The sequence below is a fragment of the Planococcus citri genome, chromosome 3, assembly GCF_950023065.1.
Source record: "Planococcus citri chromosome 3, ihPlaCitr1.1, whole genome shotgun sequence".
Lineage (NCBI taxonomy): Eukaryota > Metazoa > Arthropoda > Insecta > Hemiptera > Pseudococcidae > Planococcus > Planococcus citri.
This window is the reverse complement of record NC_088679.1, coordinates 72,023,227-72,050,020: the sequence shown is the minus strand read 5'-3', so window position 1 is coordinate 72,050,020 and position 26,794 is coordinate 72,023,227. Positions and strand designations below refer to the sequence as shown.

General features: G+C 33.0%; 4 protein-coding genes across 6 annotated transcripts; 3 read left to right on the top strand and 1 right to left on the bottom strand.

Moving 5' to 3' along the window:
• LOC135838940 (uncharacterized) lies at positions 1 to 5,055 on the bottom strand. 3 transcript variants are annotated; one of them, XM_065354767.1, is made up of 2 exons: positions 3,687 to 4,287; positions 1 to 2,407 (listed from the first exon to the last, which is right to left on the bottom strand). In XM_065354767.1, exon 2 carries the CDS (start codon positions 2,394 to 2,396, stop codon positions 339 to 341), a length of 2,058 nt encoding a protein of 685 aa, XP_065210839.1. In that variant the 5' UTR covers positions 2,397 to 2,407; positions 3,687 to 4,287; the 3' UTR covers positions 1 to 338. The 3 variants fall into 3 exon arrangements, 2 of the variants coding, with proteins under 2 accessions (XP_065210839.1, XP_065210838.1); XM_065354766.1 differs by lacking the exon at positions 3,687 to 4,287 and adding an exon at positions 4,696 to 5,025 and having other exon boundaries at positions 2 to 2,407; XR_010557499.1 differs by lacking the exons at positions 1 to 2,407; positions 3,687 to 4,287 and adding exons at positions 2,492 to 2,999; positions 4,696 to 5,055.
• Positions 5,056 to 10,890: 5,835 nt separating this feature from the next.
• Positions 10,891 to 16,877, top strand: LOC135838939 (probable peptidoglycan muropeptide transporter SLC46). The gene is made up of 6 exons (XM_065354765.1): positions 10,891 to 11,893; positions 12,017 to 12,118; positions 15,787 to 15,924; positions 16,179 to 16,262; positions 16,419 to 16,572; positions 16,679 to 16,877. Exons 1-6 carry the CDS (start codon positions 11,509 to 11,511, stop codon positions 16,746 to 16,748), a joined length of 933 nt encoding a protein of 310 aa, XP_065210837.1. The 5' UTR covers positions 10,891 to 11,508; the 3' UTR covers positions 16,749 to 16,877.
• Positions 16,878 to 17,552: 675 nt separating this feature from the next.
• LOC135838938 (proton-coupled folate transporter-like) lies at positions 17,553 to 25,224 on the top strand. Its single transcript, XM_065354764.1, has 6 exons — positions 17,553 to 18,471; positions 18,605 to 18,706; positions 18,832 to 18,969; positions 20,603 to 20,686; positions 21,275 to 21,428; positions 21,526 to 25,224. The coding sequence occupies exons 1-6, from the start codon at positions 17,652 to 17,654 to the stop codon at positions 21,578 to 21,580; spliced, it is 1,353 nt and encodes a 450-aa protein (XP_065210836.1). The 5' UTR covers positions 17,553 to 17,651; the 3' UTR covers positions 21,581 to 25,224.
• On the top strand, positions 22,930 to 26,614 carry LOC135838937 (probable peptidoglycan muropeptide transporter SLC46). The gene is made up of 6 exons (XM_065354763.1): positions 22,930 to 25,223; positions 25,321 to 25,422; positions 25,507 to 25,644; positions 25,781 to 25,864; positions 26,010 to 26,163; positions 26,234 to 26,614. The coding sequence occupies exons 1-6, from the start codon at positions 24,404 to 24,406 to the stop codon at positions 26,289 to 26,291; spliced, it is 1,356 nt and encodes a 451-aa protein (XP_065210835.1). The 5' UTR covers positions 22,930 to 24,403; the 3' UTR covers positions 26,292 to 26,614.
• The last annotated feature ends 180 nt before the right edge of the window (positions 26,615 to 26,794 follow it).

Genomic DNA, 26,794 nt, shown 5'->3' with positions numbered 1-26,794 from the left:
GTAATTTTTATTACCTATCAACATTAAAAATACACATCTTAAAAATTATATTTACCATTATAGACTTATAGAAATTAGCTATCGCTATAGTTAATTATGAATTGAAAAATTATATTTTTTATAAAAACATTTGCAGAAGCTACGTTGAATAAATACATAAATAATAGGTAATATAATTCAGTAGGTATACCTATTTCTGAAATAATATTTTTCATACGTAAGTATATCATTTTTTTATATTAATTTTTATATTTTTTATTTTAATAATATATTTTTCAACTTTAATAATCTAAAAATATTCAACTGCGTCTTCTGATCCTCTTTGAGAGCATGTTGAGTCAGAGTCTTCTTTTCTTCAAGGGCATGATTTTACTCTTTGAAATTTCGGAGCGGAAGTCATTTTTTATAGTGGTTGTACTAGGAAACGAAGGGAAGTGATATGGACCATAAGATGTACCATTAGTGATATTAAGAATTGCTGACACTGTAATTTTATAGTCATCACATACATTAATACCCATCTGTAAAACACAGTTTTGGGTTTGTTTGTAATCTGAGTCATCCAAGACCGATACATATTGATTTGTTTGGGTTAATGCCTCAGAAGATGTGCCATTATATTTTGTCTTGATAATTATGTAAACATTGGCTAAACTTTTCACCAGCAGGTCCACACAACCAGAATGTCCTTCTACAGAAACTTGTGAGTAACAACGAATACCCTGGATCAAAAATGGCCAATGTAGCATAACAGTTAGTACAGTTTCCTTCTTGAAGGACGGATTAAAAGGCATGGCGAGCTTGGAAAGTTTATTTAATGCACTAGTAATCTCTTGAAGATGATATGTGTGATTATCGGCTGTTAAGGATTGCAAATGTTGGAAAATTTTGTCTTGGAGTATGAGCTCTTCGTCGCTGCAGGGTGTCGACATTTCATACTCCTTCAATAGTCTTATCATATCATCACGAATTTCCAAGTTTGGTATGGTCACATTCAAGTAGGCCGGATACCGCCAATAGGTGTGATTCTGCCAAGTTATCTTTAAATATCCCAGGTCTAATAAAAAGTTAAAAAATATGTTTCTTTTTGATCGCCCAGTAGTATCAGCTTTCAAACTATTTGTTTCCAAAAGCCCTTTTAAATAGAGAAGGTCCTCAATGTCTACATTCCCCAAATTTTTAATCGTTACGTTTTGGTTATCAATAAGATTGAATATTTTCAATCGTACGTCTATTATCAACAATGTTTCCCAAAATGTATTTATTATACTTTGGCTTTCCATATTCCAAAATGGTTTGATTTCTTCATTTGTGAAAAACTGAATTATTGAAGTTGGGTTGTAAATGTGCACATTATTGATTAAATAACCACCATAATACTTTTCGACTTGATCTCTTACGGTAGAGTTGAGTTTAAATGGTGATATACTGAATAAACGATCCAGATCTTCAGAGGTGAAACCATAATATTTCCAGAATTTGGTCATCTCTTCTCTGCCGAAGCGATGTATTTCTATATTAGGCACATTCTCCTTAATTCTAGCATTTGAAATACTTGTCAACCCAGTGAGCACAGCGACTCTCAGTCTGACTTGATCTTTTAGAGCACTACCAAGCATATCCATGAAAGGATTGAAAATTGTCTGGAGTGGTTCATTCACAATGTCTTGTCCCGTTAAATAACTTTGAACAATCGCATCATATTCGTCGATCAATACAATTACTCGTTGTTGAAAATGCATATATAAAAGCTCTATCAATTTCTGAAGACCTTCTATAACGGAGTATTTATCAAGTTGACTGAGCTGTGATTTCTGTATCCATACTTTGAAGTTTTCTTTGTAGTCGTAGTCCAGATTCTTACTATTCAACAAGTACTGATGTTGAAGGAAGGCCTGGTGAATTTTTTGTCGGCAAATTTCAACTACATCTGTATAGTTTTGAATGGGTCTTGTTGTTCTGAAATCCATATAGATAACAGGATATGCCCCAAAATGTCTGCGCATGAAATCACTGTCATTTGCAATGTTAAAATATCCAAAATCGTACTTCCGGGTGAAAAATTCATAATTTGGAGTGTTGGTAACGTTTATTAAATTTTGAGTAATTGGTGAACCCTCTGCATTCATTTCTATTTCAGCGAATTTTCTTATCATATTCATATTGGTGGTTTTTCCAAATCCCTTGGGAAAATTTAGAATCCAAGTACTCCTATCTGTAGCATCGCTTAAAATTTCTTTCAACAGATCCGATTTGTCAACAAAGTATTTTCTCTTCACTACGTCTTCAAAATCTTCGTTTATTTTTTCCATACATTCGATAGATTGGAATGACCCATATTGGATTTTAAACAGCATGAATACTAGCACAATGGTCACTGAGGTAGTGGTGTTCATTTTGGTTATACCTAAAAACATGAGTTGTATCCACATTTTAACAGCTTCGTGAAAATATTTTGCATAGGTACCTAGTATATATATAAAATAGAATGTCGAAATACTACATCAGATATATTTAATGAAAAATGAAACATAGTTTAACAAGAAACATTTATCAGGATTTTTTTATCAGATATTTTATGGGGATGTTAAAATGTGAAAAAATTTATAGGCTTATCATAAAACTGGAATCTTTTTTTAATTAAATTTTAATATGTTATCATGTCTTTGCGTGTATTTATTAGCAGATAAGAAAATCAAATACGTATTTTTACTCAATCATATTGTAGCTGTTTTCAGTATTGTGCAGGGGTTTCCAGCCAATCATCCATTGGCTTTTGGTCATCAGCTTTTAGCTTAATTTCCATTAGCATAAATGAACCTGGCTATTAGCTGTCAAAATTTTATTGGGTGGTGATTGGCTGGCCATATTGGCTGACGTAAACAAACAAAAAATATGTGTCCCCTAAAAACACTCCTTATGCTGCGTACCTAGATGATTGTTGTTGTGCTTGAGTTCTGTTAATCATGTTGGAAACACTAAACAGGTTGTAGTGAAGGCTAAAAAAGACAAAAGAGAACCAAAATCATCACCAGAAATTCAAAAATAATGATTAAAAAATTCTGTTTCATTGGATTTCGACTATTAGCTATTGGCTGGCACTTTTTTCAACAAGCTGCCTATTGGCTTAAATACCATTGGCTACCATTGGCTTTTAGCTAATGACTGGCTGGAAACCCCTGGTATTGCGAGACTTTTCAATTGCTGAAAAACTATAATTTTTGGAAATTTTTTGGAAAAACGCCAGACTTGGTGTTGAAAAAAAGTTGGACAGTTTGGAATTTTTTTTTTTGGCAAACCTGAGAATTTTTGACAATTTTCTGCAAAAAAAATCAAAAAGCAAACCTTGGACTATTTTCATTAAAATTTCAAACTATTTTCAATGGGCTTCTGAGTTTTTGAAAATATGCGAATCGCTTATTCCAAACTAGGTAAGTGAATTCGTGTTTCAAAAATATTTATTTTTCAAATCAAAAATATTTTGCATTAATTAGGCCAAAACATTAAAAGGTACATATTTTATGCTTGATTTAATTTTGGATTTGAACCAAGCATTCCCTTTAAAAATGAAAAAATATGAGAAATTGTTTCAAAAAAAATACCTAATTTTTTTCCATATTTTTTTCGAAGAAAATTTTACCATTATCATTGAAAATTATTTTTAACAATAATGAATAGGTACTTACATCATTTTTGTAGAAATATTTCAAAAAGAGTTATAAATTTTATTTAAAACGAATATCTTTGCACTATTTAAGTTCATGACCCGTCATAAAATTCTGGGGCAAATATAGTTTGGCCTAATTTCTATAGGAATGAAACTATGTAAAGGTTTTTTTTTATGGGGAGGTGAAGGAGGAGGATTCAACTGAAAATTTGTCCACTGCTACAAAGAACAAATATGTATGTACCTACTAATTTTGCCTATTGGATGACTTATAATAAGAATTTTGATTTCATGTTTTGGATTTTTTTTACAAAATTTGAAACAAGAAACCGGTTGGCCCTAGTGAGGCAAGGGTCAACGTTTTTGAAAATTTCATTTCGAAAGGCTTAAAAACCTGTCCTTTAAGGAAACCGGTTTTGAAAAAAAAACGGGTATGCAATAAGCTCAAGCGAAGCGAGGGTAGCAACTTTTGAAAATTTGTATTTATTTTTAAGAGAACTAAAAACCAATGTTTTTCAAGCAAGGAGTTTATTTGTTGGCTTTTAAAATTTTACAATAATTTTTTAAAAGATTTTTTTGGGGATGTTAATTTTGAAAAAAAAGAGATTTTGAAAAATTGTATTTTGAGGGGCATAAAAACAATATTTTTTACTTATAGGATTGCGATGCTGTGTTGGTGAAAATTACACAAGAAATTTAGTGATATAGGTATACTTAATGTTTTATTTTAGAGGTAAATTTTTTAAAAAATGTTTGAGCACGACCTTTCCGAAAAGTTTTTTTTTTATTATACGATAAAACTGCGTTTAAACATCAAAAAAAAAATTGAAATTCACTTCGAAAAATTTGTCTTTAAATTTTTCAAATTTCACAAAAATTTCAAAAAATTGTTCATAAAAATTAAGATATTTTAATTTTGATATACCTACTTATTAAAGAAAAGAAAGCTTAGTTTATTATGCTATAATCCAATCTAAAATACGTAATAGTTTTCAAAAATTCAGTTTCAAGGTAGGTAGATAACTTACTGTTTTTACTTCTACGAAAGCAAATATTGGAAATCGAGCATAGAATTTAAGCACTCCTTGTACAAACAGTTAGGTGATTAACAAGAAACAGCCTGTAGTAGGTACTTCGGAAACAGATAGATATAGATTGGTGCTGTGATAGTCATTTATGCTGCCTTTTTCATTTCGTCTTTGATTAATAGAAAAACAAGCCAAGCATAACTGCAAAATATGTAAAAGAAAAATGGGTACATCGCATCAACCACGTATTTTTAAGTCTCAAGGATTTCATTAGTTAGGTACTGAGAAATACTAAAATGATACTTAACAGCTTGTTAGTGCTGAAAATCAATTGCTTAAGTTACTTATCCTTATCAGTTATCTCAGTATGATCAAATTTTTTAGTAGAAATGAGTGATAAAATCGTTATAAACGATAGGTAGTTAAGTATTTAATATTAAAACGCTTAATCTCTATTAAATTTCATTTCTTCGCTATCTTTTCTAATATAAATTGAATATAATGTGTGAGGTCCGTTTCCCCAGGTCATTGCTTTTCGATTAATCTGTATGTGCATCAGATAGCCTATATGATCGCGATCACTAAAAATGACCCGAAAATGGTTTTTATTTAGCTACAATTTCATCTAGATTAGAGTTCTCTTAAGTAAATTTTTGATCGTTCGTAATTTTTTGGAAATGATCATTGATCTGAATGATTGATCAAAAAATTCATCTGGACCAAAAGAAAAATAGAAGCAACTTTAAACTATTGCACAAACTGTTTTCTTTATAACTTGGAAAGTCTCGTTAAAAATTAAAAAATTGGAAATGGGTACTTAGGTACCTATTCCAGATAACAATGGTAGGTAAAATTCCTTAAGTTCCAGATTCGAAATAACATCGTGGATTATTGGTTGGTACTTCGGAATACATTTCATCCCCACCCCATGCCCCATGCATATTATTACGATCGGAATTTCCAAAAAGAAACGCACTTTTTATATGTAGAATAAAAAATCTTTTTTTTTTGCCTGTATTGATGGGAAAATTTTGGGACCATGACGAAAAAGTGTGGAAATGGCATGGGACATTCCTGGTGAATTTTTTCAAAAAGGTATAGGAGGATAATGAGGGTTTTGGGCCCAGAGATGGATTTCGGCGAAGAGCCTGTTAGAGTAGGAAGTATATGCCTTAAAGCCACTACCAATATATATTTGCCAATATACCTATATTCGTCAATAATAGCATACCTACTCGTATGTCAACCCTTTACCAATCTGGTAACAATAGGCGTGGTCAAGGTATTAGCTACCTAAACTCGTCGCAGTTCTACAACGACAAGAGTCGCAAATTGACAAGTTAATCTATATATATCGTATTAAAAGAATCTTGAAAAATGTTGTTCCAGTCGGTGAGCCTCTCCCACTGGACCGATTTCACTAATTTTTTTTTTAAAATGTCCCTCATGACGCGTAGATATGTCATCAAACATTTAGAATTCAAAATTTTTTAGTTTTAGCCCAAAAAATTAAAAATGCACAATTTTGGACAATTGTAACTTTAAGCTTTCATTTCGCGGCCGAATATTTCTCATTTGCTAGGCATTTTCCTTATCATCAAATAGTAAACAAAACATTCAGCTTATACTTCGCAGCCAACTATTTATCCTTTTAATTATACTCACAAAAATTTAAAAGTGAGGAAATCTGAATAAATTTAAACATCTTAGGAGAAAGATAGCGATTGAGAATGAGAGTATGTATAGGTACCTATATGAAATATGAATAAATTAAGAAAGTAAGTAAACCAGAAAAAGGCCAGAAAGAATATTGGAGAAAAATATAGGGCGCGTTTGAACACGAAAATAAAAAGTGAGGTAAAAGTCATGAAACAAAGAAAGAAAAGTGATGAAAAATAAATGCATAAGGAATAAAAGAAAAGAAAAAATTAATGAATTAAACAAAATCTAAATTGAAACTGCATCAATCTTGATAAAAACTGAATGAAAACAAAAGAAATCAGATCAAATCGAAACCAAAACCAGGAAACAATTGTAAGAAAAGAAAATGCAAAAACGAAAACGATAAAAATGAATTCATGGCGAATAAATGAAAAAATTAACAAAAAATAAAACAATGAAAAATGATAACAGAAAAATTATAGGAATTGATGATGAGTCCAATAAAAAATGAAATATATAAAAAAAGGAATGAAAAAGAATAGATGTCAAAAATTGATGAATAAAAACAAGAAGAAATTATGATTATAAAATTGAAAACAATTGGCGAAGAAAATTGAAAGATTTCAAAAGGAAAAAAAACTAAAATTGAATGAAAAACTGACTAACTTACAAGAAAAAATGCAAAAATAAACCTGAAGACAAAAAATTGAAAATAAAAAATGAAAACAAGAAAAAAATGATAATAATGGAAGTGAATTTGAACGACAAACATCTAAACAAAGAAAAACTAAAATTCGATCAAAACTGGAAACAGGAAAAAATGCAAAAATAGAACTGAAAACTAAAAATGGAAACCTATTGCAGAAAATTGTTGCCAGTTCATGAAGAATTTTGAACTTTCAGGGGAAATATTTTCAACATGTTTGGGGGGAGAAGCGCGAGCCGGTGTTAGGGGCAAAAACACAAAAACAAAAATCAATTGCACAACTTGCATCCAAGTAGGTATTCGAACCTAAGAAAAAAACAGGACGAGAAAAATTCTTAAAGAAGAGGGGATTATAAAATTGTGTAATTTTGGCAAAAATTGCCTAAAAAGTTGTCTCTCAAAATTTGAGCTTAAAATTTCCCAATAATAAAAATTTTCCTATGTTATTTAATGAAGGCAAATAAAGGCAGGGAGATTTTTCATATTCAATGTCTAAATCATTTCATTTGAAGAATTTTTTGGCCAAAAAAGTCACCCAAAAATTCTTTAAATGAAATGATTCATTTTGTTCTCATTAAATAACATCGGAAAATTTTTATTATAGAAAAATTTTACTCAAATTTTTAGAGGCAATTTTTCAGGGAAAAAAGACATTGCTTTTAAATTTAAAATGTCAATATCACATGTTTTTTAATTTATATGTATTGCATAGGTTGGTTTCAAAATAAGAGAAATAATTTAATTTTCACAAGGTAGGCTGTGTCCATTTATCAAATCAAATCAAATCAAATCAACTTTATAAGAATTGGTATTAAAAAAATTGCTAAAACACACGCATAAACGCATCTGGAAACAGAAGATGGACCCCCTCCCCATTGGTAGATAAATTTGATGAGAGCAATAAAGAAAAAAAAAACGATTTTATTAAAATTCATCATTTTTTCATCAATTTGTTAGGTGACTTCACTGATTCTGTTTTACAAGTTTGAGAAAGCTGCTAAGCTGCTATAGGGTATCTCATTTTACATCCTGGAAATTTTTTGCTAGCTTGATGAAAGCGCCCGCTTACACCAACACTTCTGCCAGCTATGTAACCATTATCTCAAAATCAAAAAATACTTACCCCAAGTTTGCATTGTGAATAGGTGAATTATTTGGTTTAAAAAATAAAACCTTTTTGGGAATTTTTTTGCAAAAAAACGACAATTTTCACTTTATAGTAATTCAATGGTCAAAAAAAAGAAACGAGTTTTAAACAATTTTTAGTAAAAAAAAAAGTGACACTTTTCAGCATTTATTTTTGGCATTTTGAGGTAACAAAAAAAGTTTAGGAGGCGAGATTTTCCACAGAATATGGTAAAAAGCAAAAACTTTTGTTATGTTTTTGCAGAAATCAAATCTTTTTGGAAATTTGTGGCGAAAAATGTTATGCTTTTTTGCAATTTTTGTCGAGAAAAAGGGGCCTTGGATTCTAAATAGCAATAATGGTCTAAGTCTAAGCAGAATCTCAAATACTATCTTTTGGAATTGCAAACCTACTATTTTTCCTAAAACAAATAAGGTAGGGCTAGAGCGAGAAAACAGAAATTCTTTCAAAAATACCCTCTCTTTAAAGACTAAAATGTCTCTCTTCACACTTCACAGACAACTCTGGAGCTAAGTTTTAAACTGACAACAAGAAAAAATGCAAAAATAAAACTGAAGAAGAAAAAATGAAAATAAAAAATAAAAACAAGAAAAAATGATGATGAAAGTGAATTTAAACAAAGAAAATTGAACGACGTCTAAACAAAGAAAAACTAAAATTGAATCGAAAACTGAAAACAAAAAATGGAAAACTTGAGATGAAAGATTTTTTACATTGGAGAAAATTGTTGCCAATTCATCAACAATTTTGAGCTTTTTCGGAGGGGAGGAGGGAAGGCGAGCAGCCCGAGCGAAGCGAGGGCGCGAGCCGGGGTTGGGGCTGCGGAGCAGCACAGGGGGCGGAGCCCCCTAGTAGTACCCTAAAATACAGGAGAGCTCAGGCCCTCGGTTAAAGGTTTTTTATAATAGTTTATTTCTTTATTTCAATTAAGTTTTTAGTTGTGTTAAGTCTTTTTCCATTTGTAATACTCGTGATTGCAATTGTATTTTATTTGTGTAATACAAGTTCGAGTAATAATCGCGTATTTATTCCTTGCACTTATTCATGATAAATGTGACGCGGCCAGCGATACCATACCATATGTCCACAAAAAATTTTTTCGTTTTATTGTGGTTTCTGGTAGTGTTTTTCTTCCTCTTTTCAATGGTGCAAACAGATTTTCAAAATATTAAAATCTGACAAATTTTCAAAATTTCAAAGTTGCGTATTTTTTGAAATTCAAAAACCAAAATTCTGAGAAAAACGTGTTTGAAAGTTTGGGTTATTTTTGTAACATTTTTAAATTTTTTTTTTTTTTCATTTTCTTCATCTTTTAATGGTTTTACATCATAATATATTTTTTTTTTTTGACATTTTTTTATGAAAAGCACGTTTGTAAAACCGGTTTTTCACCACTAAAACGACGTGTTTGAGATCGGTGGGTACACCTATTCCAAAGTATAGGCTTCATAGTATATGAATCGACAAAAAATTTTTTTTTGATATTTTCTGACTTTTTCCATGAAAACGCGATTATCTCAGAAAAAAGTTTTCCGACATATGGTCTGGTATCGCTGGCCGTGTCACAAATAATCATGGTAAAATCTCTATTCGCGCACCTAGCCGGGGGTAAGTATTGTTAATCTAGCAGTGGCTGATTGCATTAAGTGAATAGGGAACACATTAAGTACATAACTCTCAGTGTCAATCCCAATTGTTGTTTACTTAGTGTGGCTAGCTAGCATCACACTTGTCTGAATACTCAATCGTTATCTTACGACTAAGAGTATTTTAGACTCTACCTTACTTATCAAGCCTCCAGCGACTTTTTGAAAACTAAACTACTGAAGCTTCCAGCAGATTTTTAAAATTCGAAATTCCCACAAAATTTCATCAAGTCGAGTTGGAATGCAGAAATTAAATATGTCCTCTAATTTCAATATGCTATGAAGTCGACTTTAGGTGGTTTCAAGTCATTTTGGAGCCTTTATAGTGACCTTTTGAAAATTTCTGGAGTCTCCAGGAGATTTTTGAAACATGAAATTTTATTAAATGAAGTGAAAAAGGTGAAATTTTGTTGCAATTTTATATTTCAAAAATCTGCTGGAGGCTCCAGGAATTTTCAAAAGGTCACTGGAGGGTCCAAAATGACTTGAATATAAGCACATAAGTACCTAGAGCACAAATATTGTGATTAATCAGGTACCTATTTATTTTTGCCAATGAGCAATGGTGTATTTTTCATTAATTAAGTAGGTGTCCAATATCTAGAATTGAAAATAAATCAATATTTTGACGATATTTTGTGAAGAATTTTATTCTGAGTTGAAAGTAACTCAGAAAAAACCTTTTCTGTGGAAGTGCTCTAGTGACGAGAGCAATAGGTATGGGTGCTCAATAATGGAGCATTTCTGAAAAAATTGTGGGTTTTTTCGCTCTAGAGTCACTTTTTGTAAGATGTAAATTAATAGCGTTAGGAACGTAACTAGGTAAGTATGTACCTACCTACTTTTTATGAAAAATGTCAGATGGCAAAAATTTTTTAATTTTCTCATTGTAGACTATATAAATAAATGTCTATAGGTGACTTACAAACCTACTTGAGCCCACTATTTGCTTTTGATGGTACTATACGGATTACGTGTTATCTGTAGAAGTGGGTACTTAGACTTAGCTAATCAGTTATTTTATTATTGTCATTCAGTCATTCAATCGAGCTACATAGTCTCGTGCTTGCGTTAATTGCCTATCTCAATATTGGTTTAAGTAAACGTACGATTGTTAGGAAGAGCCTAATCTATCGCAAAGTAATATTTCGAGGTTAGACTGTGTATGTCGCATCAGTTGTAACGTTTTCATCGAGTTCTCGTTCTTAAAATTCAGCTATGATTAAAACTATACCCAGTTTCGTTAAAAATATAACAATCGAACCCGCGTTCTTCCTATACACTGCTGTCTTTCTCATCGCTGGATTAACAGGTACAAATTTAATTATTCAGAAAAAATGTCGAATCAATATCACATCGGAGCCGGACCTAAGTACACCTTGTGATGAAGAAAAAGAAGGAATAGTATTCGCCTCTGAAATGGTCACATATTTAAATTTCGCTATGATGTTTTTATGCACTGTGTATGGAGCTATAGCGATGTGCTGGAGTGACGAGGCTGGTCGACGTCGAAGACCTGTAATTTTCTTGCCCATAATTGGACTAATTCTGCAATCAGTTGTGGCTGCTTTCATTCGTATTTCTGGACATGGGATCCCTTCTATAATGTATTGTGCAATGTAATATGCGAAGTAATAACTGGCGGAATACCAATGATAACGTCTGCGTGTCAAGCCTACGTATGTGATGCATCAGAAGTGAAAAGTCGTACGATGAGGTTAGGGTTTTTTCAAGCAGCTAGAACGCTAGGAGATCTTGTGGGATTTGGAAGTGCCGGATTCATACTTCGGAGATTCGGATTTTTCTACACGTATCTCATATGCGTTGTGTTATCTGTGGTTACGTTGATATTAGCTTGGGCTTTTGTCAAAGATACATCGGTGCCAGTTGAAAAGAAACCTCATTTTTGGCAACGTTTCAATGTCATGCACATTTGCACTAGTTTTAATGTGATTTTCAAAAAAAGCCTCGGAAGTAAAAGGTATATCGCGGCTATTTTGCTGATTATTTACACTATGGTGTTCTTCTGTACGCAGGGTAAGTTTGGCTACCTACTTACTTGATTAGTCAGGTGAAGTAGATCATACTACGTTAAAGAACTAGATAAACTATTCGCTAGAATTACCTAATCAATGGAATAATTTTTTTAATTTTAAATAGGAGAAAATTCAGTCCAGTATTTATTTCTACGGTACAAATTTCATTGGGATGAACGTGATTACAGTGCGTACGTAATTTATAGGTATATCGGAGTGATTCTAGGTAGGTCACTGATCTCTTTATACATGATGTAAATTTTTCCGATTTTTTGCGCTCCCACCCCCTACAGCTCTATACCTACTTCGGATGAGAACATCACACAAAGAAATGTTCAGCCCCCTCAGTAAAAAATAAGTGGTGCCGGGGGTCTCTCAATTTCTCAAAGTACCTACCAATGAAAAATCGAAAATCAAGATAAAATCTTTTAAATTGTGAACTTTCTAGTTCTAACACCTCGGTCACCGAGTCTCTCTACTTAGGTTTTAGATCAAGTTAAATATGTACCTACAAGTTTTAGCCCCCCCCCCATCTCCACCCACGACTTACTTGTGGATTAGAGAGGAGATGAGCTCTTATTTATACTAAGGTATACCACCTCGAGCAGTTATACGACTCGATAATGATGATGATCTAATAGGTAGGTATGTGTGAAAAAAATATTTGTTAATGCCCTAAAGTTGTCGTGTTTTATGAGGCAATTTTCTTCAACCATGTTTGTAAAAATAACTAATAAGTCGTGCCAGGAAGCTCCCCCCTCCACAGGTCTCAAAATATATAGGAAATCATCATTCATCATAATTCATTCAGAATATAATAGAAATTACTCGACGAATTGAGCAATAAGTATATGCATTTAAAACATTCTAATTACGCCACTGGACTCCCTATCTCAAAATAGGTAAAATAAAATTCAAAATGACACATTATGACTTGATTGAATATTATAGGTTTTTATTATTACGTTAAAAGCATAGAAACACTACGTTTTGGCACACAGTGCCTTCATCAGGTGCGAGATAAGACTGACTACAGAGAGAAAATACAACCTTAAATTCATACTTTTTTCTTTACTTTTGTTATCCTTTGTATTTCCTCCTTCAATGAGCTTTTGATTTGAAAAAAAGTCATTGACTCTTCATTAATAACATCTAAAAAGCCCACAAAGGACTAGCCTTACTTATCATACATTGTAGAGGGGATAAAGTTGTGTAATACTACTTCAATCCAAGGAGGGAACGCAACACTGCATTCCCCAGCGTGCAACCATGGGAAGTTTTCGCTCGGCGCGCTCATACCTTCTCAACCTTCAACTCTCGTGCGTGACCTCTAAATATCCTTTTTTTTGCTCTGAAATTTTTTGTGAAGTGTTTTCTAACCAAATGGAACACTTCTAGGGGGTAAGCTCAAAAAATTAAAACAAAGTTTTTTCTATTGTTCTTTGAACCACCCTATTGTACACCTTCAATCTTGTTTCTTTTCGCACCGTACTGCTTCCCAGGGTCCTATTTATCAGTCCTGTGGCTCTCAGGAACTTTGCAATCTTTCCATCCACATCTACTTCTCCCTCTCAAATAGCAAAGGCGCTATTTGAATCCGCGCAAAGGTATCAAAAAGGTACGATTTAGGGACCTAGTTGCTCAAATTGTACCACCAGTTTCTCAAATTGTACCCATGAATGAAATTGGTAGAAATAAAGCTCTATGACCTCCTACCACCTCGAAGTCAAATTCTAATTTTCCCTGTGTGGCCATATCATGTTTCCCCCTGCACTTTGACCTTCATTCCTTCATCTGTCCCTTTTTTTACAATGTCTCTAAAATGTCAAAGAAAGTTGAGCTTGGGTATTTCATATTTACAGCAGCACTCGTTCAAACCAAATTATTTTCACCATATTTCTCCAAAGAGCCCTTCCATATCTTCCGCAGAACAATTTTTCACATTTTTTCTTTTCAACATTTGATGACATTACATTTCTGTATTGAAATCATGGTACGATTTAGACAACTTTTAGAGTAGAAGCCTTCATCAGGTGTACAATAAGACTAACTAGGTATATGTAATAAGTGAAAATACGTACGACGAAATAGCAAGCATCAACAAGTACGATTTGAGCAACTCACATTTTTTAACATCAATCTTCTATCACTCAGGTTGATGTTGATGAAATTTTTTCATAAATATCTCTAAATGTAGGTAATATTACATACTTTTAAGAGGATTAAACGTACTTACCTTACATCGATACTGTAATACACAGACGTGCTATGTCCACGTTTTATGAAAAATGAGTTTTTGATATCGTTGGATTTGTTATCAAAAGCACTACAACTTGCAAAAAAGTGCTTTGTCCAATATTGTTATCATCACCGAGTAAAAGTCTGTTCCGTTCTACCATTTATACAGGAGTAAAGCAAGGAAAAAAACTTGTAATAGCTGTCCTGTAAAATTTCAAAAATTGGACATAGCACGTCTGTGTATTACAGTATCGACATAACAGGTCAGTTTTTTTAATGGAAGATGCAATTTTTCTAAAAAAACATCAAAAAAACCACCAATGATTCAATGTGCCTGATATTGATATCAGGCACCTTGAAATACATGCTAGTAACATATTTTATCAGTAGAAAGTGCTATTTGCAGATAGTTTCTGAGATAGAGGGGGTGGTACGATTTGGGCGCTGGTACAATTTCGGCAACCTTACCCTATAGGGTTAAAATATGGAATTAAAATAAACACAGGCAAGACCAAGGTGATGAGATTTACAAAAGGAGACGATAAAGAGGTCCAAATCAACATTAGAACACAAGAAATTGAAAATGTAAACCAATTCAGATACCTTGGAGCGCTGATAAACAACAATGGTAGAGATCATGAAGAAATTAAGTCACGGATTGGAATGGCAAAAAGCACTTTCAACAACCTTGCTAATGTGCTGGGAAATCAAACAATGAGTATAGGCCGGAGGAAGAGAATTATGTGATGCTACGTAGTACGTATGGACCATTCTGAAGTATTCCTGTGAAACATTTTGAGATGTGGTGCTATTGAAGGCTACTATGGATCTCATGGAAGGATTTCATTACCAACAAGGAAGTATTAGCAAGAATAGGAGAGGAGTGGAATGTTGTAGTTGAAGATATCAAAAATAGAAAGCTAAAGTATTTAGCTCATAAAATACGAGAAACAGAAAACAGTATTTTCATGCTAGGGGTACAGGGGAAAATACAAGGAAGAATGACGAGAGGGAGGAAATGATCGGAGCTGTTAACAACAAACTCATTGGCCAACTCTCCCTGAATGAAACTATCAGATTTGCTATAGAAACCTAATATAGATGGAAATATACGCTATCTCCTGTAAAAGAGTGCGACTACAACTCTACTCAGAGATGAAAATTTTTCAAATAATTTGTACCTACAGTCTACACTCTACGGACATCAGTTTTTCATCTTTTTCGATATTTTTCAACTTTGGGGGCTTCATAGTTCATACAAGGGACCAAAAATCATACTTTTTCCAAAATTTGGGGAAGACTCCACACAAAAGTGCCCACATCATTCGGGGTCCATCGAATGTTTTTTCCTTACACAAGGGGTTATGTAGACCAGTTCTAACTTGGAAATAAGATATTTTCAACGAATTTTCCCTCGTTTTGATTGAATTTATTATGTTTTATTTTTATTTTTTTCAACTTGAAGGAAGGGGTACCGGCACCACTTTTTTGCAGATAGGGCGAAAATAAAAAAATAGTTAATTATTTTTTCACCCGTGGAAACAACGGGGGGGGGGGGGGTAGTTGGAAAATTTCAACTTTGCAAAATAGGTACCTACACCCTAATCGATATCCACCCCCTCACCTACATATTCTTATTTTTTTGTTTTTTTGCAGGCAGTGTATTCTGCTCAGTTGTGCTGAGTAAACTGCTAAAACTGCACGATGGAATGATCGGTACGATGGCTGCATTCTGGGATACTATAGCAGCCTTTGGGTACTTATTTGCAAGCCAAAATTGGCATCTTTATGTTGGTAGGTAATGCAATTTTCGTTCTATACGATGATAGAAGGGATTTAGGTGTTTCACTTCAACGAAAATGCACTATAAATTTTCAGCTGCTCGAAGTAGTTCTCCGGCGTAAAGAAAATTCTTAATAATTTATGACCTTAATTTTTGCAACTACTTCTGCGCATTTGGCCTGAAATGTATTTTTTTTTTCACTTGAACGTGCATGTGCTTACAATTATTCTTTACTAATATGTTTTATTCATAAATTTACTTACAGTTCCTTTGTTTGATGTATTTCATGGCACTGTTTTGTCTGTGAGTCTTTCATTTTTCAGCAAATATTACGCACCAGATGAATTTGGTGAGTTTAAAATTAAGTTAATAAATTTATATAGGTACCTACCTACCCGGGTGTTCGTAATATTGTTTATTCGGAAATTACTCATCACGTCAGGCATACCTACGGCCTACCTAACATTCCAATCCATTTAAAATATCTTACTTCGTTTGCTTATAGGTCGTTTAACCTGTGTCCTTGCAGTATTAGGATTGGTGATTCCAGCTTGTTATCCTGCCTATAGTACAATATTTCGAAAAACTATGGATTTTTTCCCTTCAGCGTACTTCACGTTGAGTATAGCAGTAAATGTCATCGTAATTGTCTTATACATGTTGGTATTCTGGAATTAATAATAATCCATGTTTTCAATTCTAAAAATATTTAGGTAGGTGCTCGAATCTTTTTCATTGTGATTAAACATATTTTTTCGTTTTCAGCTTAGCGTATTTTTTGAGCGTGAAATTGAATCAACAAGAATCACCGCGGAATGAAGAACGGGCATCATGATGAATATGATTATTAAACAGACTTTACGCTTAGATCACCTACCCACATATTTCAAAATGAAAATAATTGGAGTAGTTACATTGGTACATTTTAAATTTAAATTTGTCAATAAAAAATTTGGATGCACAGAAGTTTATTATTATGTGAAACGTACAATGTTTATAAAGGTGGCTCTTATTTTGGAATTCCGTTTGTTTAATATAAGAAAATAAGTTAAGTAGGTATAAATTTTTGAATTTTTCTCCAAGTTCAAAAAAATTGGGCCGAGTTTTCTCTCCTTACTTCGAATTCAAAAAAAACTAACGCATCAAAAAACCAAATAATATATCGAAAACATTTTAATTTTTGCGTCAGGATTTTTTAAACCATTCCCGCTGTGTGAGGAAAACAAATAGAGTAATACGAGCAGCCCAAAGGAGAATTCTTTTTTAAAAAGAGATCATTTTTCAAGGTATGTATCCCTAAGAATTCATTTTTTCAAATATTGAGAATGAAGAATGTTGAGAATAAACATTAAAAATTGCAGTTTTGGGGAAAAGTTTTAAGAACTAGGAACTTCGTTAGACAATAAAGCAATAATTGTAACTAGAATGGTCCATGCCCCAAGATATTAGGTTAAAAGTTCTTTGTAGTGTGGACAAGGTATGTACCTTATTATACGCAGTGTAAGTACCATAAGTTTATTATTACACGTGAACGTGGTGAAGTGTTAGTTACATACACTTTAGATTATTTCAAGTGATCCTTCAATAACTGTCGCAGGTAATTTAACCAGGGTATATTCTTTCATACCGACTTTGCACTGGTACGTATTTGTATAAAACATGCAGTTATTAGAACAAATGTAGTGTAAAATTATGTCAATGTGAATTTCTACGTTCAATTTTTCGCTCGAGTTCAACCATGATTAAAAATGTATCTCGTTTCGTGAAAAATGTAACCGTCGAACCGGCGGTTTTATTATCGATGGCTGCATTCGTCGTAGTGGAACTAACCGGTGTTAATTTATTAATTCAGAAAAAATGCCGATTTAACGCCACATCAGAGCCAGACTTGAGTACCCCTTGTGACGATGAAAAACAAGGAATAGTTTTCGCATCGGGAATCATGAGTTATCTTCGTTTCATAATGTACTTCCTGATCCTCTTGTACGCTGCGCTGGCAATGAGCTGGAGTGACGGAGCTGGCCGATGTCGTAAACCTTTAATTATGCTACCTATGTTAGGACTTATGGGTCAATCGCTATGTGGCTGTTTGCATTCTTATTTCTGGACTTGGGATCCGTTTAAAAGCGCTTTGTGGAATGTTATTATCGAAGTAGCATGTGGAGGAATAATATTGATGATTGTAGCTAGTCAAGCTCACTTATGCGATGTATCGGACGTGGCAAGTCGTACGATGAGATTAGGTCTTTTTTCAGCTACTAAAACAGCCGGTGATCTGGCAGGATTCGGAAGTGCTGGGTTCGTGCTTCGAAAATTTGGATTTTTTTACACGTATTTGATATGTTTTGTTTTATCAACGGTTGCGTTGGTGTTGGCTTGGGTTTTTGTCGAAGATGCATCTGTGCATGTGGAAAGAAAAGCGCATTTTTGTCGAGTTTTTAATGTTATGCGAATCGTTGATAGTTTTAAAATAGTTTTCAAGAAGAGTCTCAAGAGCAGGAGGATCATTATTGTTATGTTGATTGGTATCAATGTGTTGGTGTATTTCTCTGTGCAAGGTGAATATGACAATTTTACTACCATAATTAATCGACAACAATGTTTTATTTTAGGTACTATACCTACCTACTCTAGTTTTAAAATAGGCAGACTTATGACTTAGGTACCTAAATCATTTTCTTTTCATTCTAGGTGAAAATTCGGTTCAATATTTGTTTCTACGGCATAAATTCCATTGGAATGAACAGGATTACAGTTTGTACGTTATTTACAGATATATTGGAGTTATTATTGGTAAGCTACCTATCTATCTTATACTCACTTAATAATTTTATCAGAATGTATCTAGATGGGTGTTTTTTTTTTACTCCAGTTAAGTATGCATTCATGAAGTTATTTTGTCTATAAACCACCCATAGGCAATGTATTTTGTTCAATTGTCTTGAGCAAACTGTTGAAATTACATGACGCTGTGATTGGTGCATTGGCCGGAGTATGGGATACCGTTGCAGCTGTCGGATACTTATTTGCTAATCAAAATTGGCATCTTTTTGTTGGTAAGTCCTATTTTCATTTTGGAAAAATTTGTGAGAAATTTTCCTGGTCTTATTTCTCCTCCTTCTATTTATTGAATTCAATGTTTACCTACATTTTTTGCACCATGTTGCATCAGGGGGTAGAATGTTAGTACCTTCCTATCAAGTCTCACAAGGGTAGTATCCTAACTTTCAAAAAAAGTTTTTGAAAAGGAAAAAGCTGAATTGTAAGAATATTCAAAAATGCAACCCCCCAGTCAAAATTTCAGTTGCGTAAATTTTTCAATTTTTGGTGAATTTTTGGAAAATAAAATTTTGGCCAAACATGATATCTTATACCTATATAGATATACCTACTTATGAGAAAAAAAATCACAATTTCAATAAGTTGACCTAGAAGATTGAAATTGGGTATGTGTCCTATTTTAAACTCAACGAATTAATTGAAAAAAGTTAAGAACCGTTTTGAGAAGTTTTGGATACATACTCATACATGTGAGAGGCACCTCTAAATTTTGGCAGCATTTGTTGTGGAAATGAAAAATTGCAAGAAAACAATATTTTACAGAATACAGCTGCATTAGAATGGGTAAAAAAAACATGTAGTAGGATCAAATTCAGTGGAGATCTTCAAGAAGTTGCTCAGAAAAAATGTCAACTCTGGAAGTGTTCTTGGAGGGGATATATTAGCCCTCAAAGAGAATTTATTTTCGAAGGTTGTATATTATCGAAATTTATATCAATTTTGGCAACTAGGGAGTTATTTTAGAACACAGTGGAGCCAATTTTTCATTTTTATTTCCAATTTCAAAAAATCGAAAAAAATGCGCAAAACTTGGCAAATCTCAAGTTTTAAAAATTCTCAACAGTGACAAAAATTGGCTCCACCGCGTTTCAAAATATTTCCCCCACTTTCGGAAATGATTCGTATACATTTTTTGGCATACAAATACAAAGTAATGAATTTGGTATTTTGAGTAAGAAAAAATTCTCAAAAGACGAATTTATTCGAAAACAAGCCATTTTCAAATTTTTAATCACTCACTAAAACCTTAAAAGTGGTCTTGGATTTTTCTTAGTAACCTAGATCGGTGCAGAATCTCAAATACTATTTTTTGGAACTGGGTCATTTCCCCCAAAACAGGTTTGGTTGGGAGTTGAATCGAAAAAACTACGATTTTTTTCAAAAATTCTTCCTCATTGAGGACCCATAATTATCCACTCTCCAGTAGCACCTTCGCAGCTCAATTTTTTCTGAAGAACTTCCTACTCAAAGTGAAGGTCTCCGCAGAGTTGGATTAAAATTCTCCGGCATTCTTTTTTACACGATTCACACAAAAGAAACCAATAGGTAATTCCTGCCAGAATAAAAAGATGAAAGCGAAAGTTTTTAAAAAAACCTACAAAATAATTCGTCTGATTTTATACTTTTCAATAACCTTCGCCAAAAGCACATCTAAATTTAAATTTAAATTTAAATTTAAGAAAAATTTGGATGAGCCGAGATGGGAGACCCTTTTAGGTGCCGGGTCCTTCCTCTGGGGAAGACCTTCTTTTCAGTCTTCCTGTTTTCAGAATTACCAATACTTTATTAGGTGCTTTTTCTGCAATAATAAATCAGTAAAATTACTATTGTTTTTGTTTTTATTTTCAGTTCCTCTGTTCGATGTATTTCATGGTGCGGTTTTGTCAGTGATGATGTCATTCTTCAGTAAATTTTATGAAATTAATGAACTAGGTGAGTTGAACTCCGAAATGAAAAATATACATAATTTTGTTCGCAAGAGAGGCATCTCAATTTGGCAGAATTTTTTTTAGACAGAGTAGACAAAAAAAAGTTATGAAAGTATCCACAAGTAATACTAGTACCAGTAGCTCACATTTCAGGCACTGCAGGAATTATTTCTTGAATTTTTGGCAAACTTTTGAAAATTCGACAAGGGATTATTTTCTACTGAAAGAAAAATCATGACTGAAAATAGCATAGGTACCTACCCAACTATAAATATTAAAATGAATAGTTTGGCCTTGAGCAGCGATTTTCAAATTAGCTAGAGGGAGTTGGTAAGTACGTCTTCTGTATCAAAAAATCCGTGATAATATTCTTAGACCGCTCGATCATCCCTCCTCCTCCCTCCTCGGAGGTAAAATTGCGATTCATATTCTTTTTCCTTTTTTTTTTTTTTAATTTCTCAAAGGGTAATAATTGATAAATGTTTAACAATACCAAAAACTATTTTGCACGGTTTTTTCTCCCTAATAACTTTCATAATGGGTACCTAATCAGATAAGTAGGTATTAACCAATTTATGTTTTTTTTTTCAAGGCCGTTTGTCGTCCGTTCTTCTTATATCATCGTTGGTGGTTCCATCGTGTTACCCAGCATACAATATAATTTTTCTGAAAACTTTGGACTTTTTCCCTTCAGCATACTTCATGTTGAGCATTGTTATAAATGTCATGATTCTACTTTTGTATCTGTAAGTAGCGTAAAACTACTGTAGGTACAGCGAGTATCTTCATTTTGAATTTAAGAGCATTTATCCGAGTGTTTTACCTTTTACCTTTTTTTTCCAGTTCATCGTATTTTTTGAATAAAAAATTAAATAAACAAGAATCAGCAGCGGAATGAAAAACGTCGTAATCACTGAATGGATATGGAATATTCTCAAACTTAACAATAAATCCTAAAAAATTTTATACAGATTTGAATATTAAACTCGGAAAGGGGAGCTGTTCGCAAGGACAGGGGACAAGGGAGTTTCCTCCTTTAAAAGACATTCGTTTAGAAGAATTCTGACCCAAAATGAAAAATGTTCAAACATTGTTTACGCTCAACTTCAACTTTTTTTTCGTTTGATTTCCAACTTGGGAGTTTCAAACAAGGGAATCATTTTTTTTTTTTTGAGGGGGGAGGACTTTTCTCGAAAAGACGGTCATTCAGAGGAATCTTTGTTTTGATTTTTTTTTCAATTTTGAACGGAGTTTTTTTTTGAAAAATTTTCAATTCTAGTCATAGCTTTCTTGAATGCACCCCCCCCCTCCTTTCGAAAAATACCTCGGTTCCCAAAAAAATAAAAATTGGTGAATTTTTTTTTTGTTGAAATTTCAACCTTTGTGTCAGAATTCTTCTGAGGGAGCATTTTTTTAAAAATCGTGGGGTTTTTCGCTCTAGTCATTTTTGTAGGATGTAAAACAGCGTTAGGAACAATATACTGAATTGAGTACCTACTTTTTTTTATTAAAAATGTCAGATGGTAAAAAAAAAGTCTTAAAACTTCTCTATTATAGGCTATATACAAATAAATGTCTACAGGGTGTTCCGGAAATTGTCTGTCAAAATTCAACTGTTGATTGTACTCGAGGAGACGAACGAAAAACGTCATTATGGCTGTTTGCCTTTCTTATGAAATGAAGGGGTCACGTGCTTCGTAAAAATCGCAGTATAATTTTGAAAAAAATCATCAAAAATAATAAATAGGTATATTTGAATCATTCAAATGATGCCCATAACCCATAAGTACTCGAGTGCACGAACGAAAAATGTTTGCATAACAAATTGCCCATTTTCAAAATTGAAGGGACCAACTTGATTCGAATTTTCCAAAATTTGGAAAGCTTTAAATTTTAAGGATTTCAAATTTTCGATAAGGTAACCTGCCCTAATATGGGAACCTTTTTGTAGAACCTGTATCACTCCGAACCTATTGCATATTTTTTAATTCTGTTTCCACTAAAACGTACTCAATACTCCAATCTACAACCCCCTTGTGTTGATTAAACAAAAAAAACAAAAATTATATGATTTTTTTTCGATCAAAAAAAAATTGAAATTTTGACAACAAAAAAAAAGTGGTCCTAATATGAGACCCTATGTTTTTTTTTAAAAAAATATAGGAAAAAAATGGAAATAGGATATAAAAACATTATATTTTGGTTAATAAACAATACAAATCGTTTTTACAGGATATATATGCCATTTTTATCAGTTTTGGTGCGCATTGGGCACATAAAGTCTAAATCTTCAGCTGTACATAGTTCACAGGCCCATTATTCAAATTTCATCCAATTTTAATATTTTAAATGATTTTATTACGTTTTAAAGTGTTTTATGTCCATTTTTAACCTGTTCCAAGAAAGCTCAATGTAATTTGTATTACAAGATGGGGTCTCATATTAGGCAACTCATGGGGTCTCATATTAGGAAATCAGTGTTTTTTTTTTGATTTCCTCTAAATCCATAAAATCATAAAATGAATCACCAAACATGCCAGATTCATAAAATATAACATCTTGGCTGCACATTTATGTAAAGATATTAAAATTACCTTGCCTAGTTCCGAAATAATGCGTCCCCAAATACACCTCTAAAAATATTTCACGAAGTAAAAAAAATGTTATTGGCAATGTAATGAAAACATTTCACAGAAACTTGCCAGTTGAAAGGTGCAGCCTAGTTATTGACAAATACCTATTAGTACATGCAATCAGCGCTGGAGTGGGCTAATAAACAGCTGAGAAATCGAAGGGTCTCATATTAGGCAGGGTCTCATAATAGGGCAGGTTACCTTACGTGTTTGCGCCTTCAATTTTGAAGATAGGCAATTTGTCATCATTATCTTTCTGTTCGTCTATTTGAGCACTCATCGGTTATTGAAGTCAGTTCAACATTTTTGGGCAAAAATTTACTAATTTTGAAAAATCTGCCAAAGATGAGAAAATGTTTGAATTATTTAAATGACTTCACAGTTCACTAACTCATATAGTACTTGAGTGGGCGAACAAAAAAAGTTATCATGACAAATTTCCTACCTTCAAAATTAAAGGGCAAACTCAATTTGAAAATTCAAAATTTTCCAAATCTAGGGCACAACAAATTTGGAAATTTTGAATCAAGTTTGGCCCTTCATTTTTGAAGATGAAAAATTTGTCATAATGACATTTTTTGTTCGTGCACCCGAGTACTACGACTACTACGAGTTACTATGTGCATGATTTAAATTAAATGATTCGACCATTTTCTTAAAATTACTAGTAAATTTAGAGTTTTTCGAAGCTCGCTGCTCGTGGTTCCTTCAATTCACAATACAGGTAACCAATCATAATAACGTTTTTTTGTATATCTCCTCGAATACTATCTACTGTTGAATTTTGGTAGACGATTTTCGGAACACCCTGTATAAGTAGATCAATTACCTCGTACAAAAAACGTTCGTAATTCAAAATACTGTTGTAGATTTAAGCTCACTAAAGCTTTATAGTGCGTATTACGTGTTAACGGTATCAGTTCTTTTATTACTCGTATTGTCATTTAATCGAGCTAAATACTCTCATATTTAATTATCTTAAGGTTGGTTTATGGAAACGTACAGTATAATTTCGAGTTTAAACTTTGTATGTCGTTTGTAGAAGATAACATTTTCATCGAGTTCGTTCTTCAAATTCAAATTCAGTTATGATTAAAAATATACCCAGTTTCGTGAAAAATATAACAATCGAACCGGCGTTTTTATTATACACCGCTACCTACGTTATCGCCGAATTAACAGGTATAAATTTATTTATTCAGAAAAAATGTCGAGTCAACATCACATCGGAGCCGGACCTAAGCACACCTTGCGATGAAGAAAAACAAGGAATAGTATTCGCCTCTGAAATGATCACATATTTACGTTTCACGATGCTTTTTTTATGCACATTGTACGGTGCTATAGCAATGTGCTGGAGTGACGAGGCTGGTCGACGTCGAAGACCTTTAATTTTCCTGCCCATAATCGGGCTAATTCTGCAATCAGTGTGTGGCTGCTTTCATTCCTATTACTGGACATGGGATCCCTTCTACGGTGCTTTGTGCAATGTAATATGCGAGGTAATATCTGGAGGAATACCATTGATGACGTTTGCTAGTCAAGCCTACGTATGTGATGTATCAGAAGTGAAAAGTCGTACGATGAGGTTAGGGGTTTTTTCAGCAGCTAGAACGTTAGGAGATCTTTGCGGATTTGGAAGTGCTGGATTCATACTTCGGAGATTTGGATTTTTCTACACGCATTTCATATGTTTTGTGTTATGTTTGGTTACGTTGATACTAGCTGTGAGTTTTGTTAAAGATGTATCGGTGCAAGTTGAAAAGAAACGTCATTTTTGGCAACAAATCAATTTCTTGCAAATTTTCAGTAGTTTTAAAGTAGTTTTTAAGAAAAGTCTGGGTGGTAAAAGGTACATCGTGGCAATGCTGCTGATTATTTACATTATGGTGTTCTTCTCTACGCAGGGTAAGTTTGGCTAGTGGCTACCTACTTAATAAGTCAGATGAAGTAGTAAGTACCTACCTATTATTTTTTGTGAAGTATTTTTTTTATTTGAATATAGGAGAAAATTCAGTCCAGTATTTATTTCTACGCTACAAATTTCATTGGGATGAACGTGATTACAGTTCGTACGTAATTTATAGGTACATCGGAGTGATTCTAGGTAGATCAATGATCTCATTTAAATAATCAAAATGCACCCCCTTACCTACTGATACTAATTTTTTTTTTTTTTTTTTTTTTGCAGGCAGTGTGTTCTGCTCAGTTGTACTGAGTAAGCTGCTAAAACTTCACGATGGAGTGATCGGTACATTGGCTGCATTTTGGGATACGTTAGCAGCTTTTGGATACTTATTTGCTAGTCAAAATTGGCATCTTTATGTTGGTAATGTAATTTTTGTTCCATACGATGATAGGAGGGTTTAAAAACTGTTTTGTTTCAACTGAACGTATACGTATGTACTTACAAATTATCCTTCACCTTCACTAATAAGTATGTTTTATTCATAATTTGCTTACAGTTCCTTTATTTGATGTATTTCATGGCGCTGTTTTGTCCGTGAGTCTTTCATTTTTCAGTAAATATTACGCACCAGATGAATTAGGTGAGTTTAAAAAAAAACATTTAGTTACCTACCATATGCGTGCTCGTAATATTGCTTAGTTATTTTGAAATGATCATGTCAGGCATCAACTGCCTATAACTAACATTCCAATCCAATTAAAATACCTTACTTCATTTGCTTATAGGTCGTTTAATCTGTGTCGTTGGTGTATTAGGGTTGGTGATTCCAGTTTGCTATCCTGCCTATAGTACAATTTTTCGAGAAACTTTGGATTTTTTCCCTTCGGCGTACTTTGTGTTGAGTATTGCTATAAATATCATCGTAGTTTTCTTATACATGTCGGTATTCTGGAATCAATTCCATGTTTTCAATTGTTTTCACTGTAATTGAAACTGTTTTTATTTTCAGCTCAACGTATTTTTTGAGTGAGAAATTGAACCAACATGAATCAACTCGGAATGAATAACTGGCATCATGATGAATTGATGAATATTAAACAGAATCTATACTTAGAACACCAACCTACATAGTACATAGATACTTCAAAATGACAATACAAGTAATGGGTATAGGTATTTTAAATTACCATTTGTCAATAAAAAATTTGTTTGAATAGGAGTTTATTTTGAGAAACGTATAGGTACCTATCTAAAATGTTTATTAGGGTGGTCTTTGTTTTGGAATTCCGCTTTTTTTTTCACAATTCCATGATCAAATATTTTGATTCCAAGCTATACCTTTTCAAGAAAAAACCTTCTTCTGCCTCCCAAACCATGTTGGTCTTCTTTGTAAATAGGTAATTAAAAATTTTAAAAAATTTTTACAGACTCCAATTTTCATTTTCTTTTTTTTTAGGTTTGGAGGCTCTGTATAAAGAACTAAAATACTTAGGTACCTACATACGTACCTAGCCATTTAGAAGGATTCTACATAACAAAAACATTTTTTTCAATTTTCAATTTCTGTGTG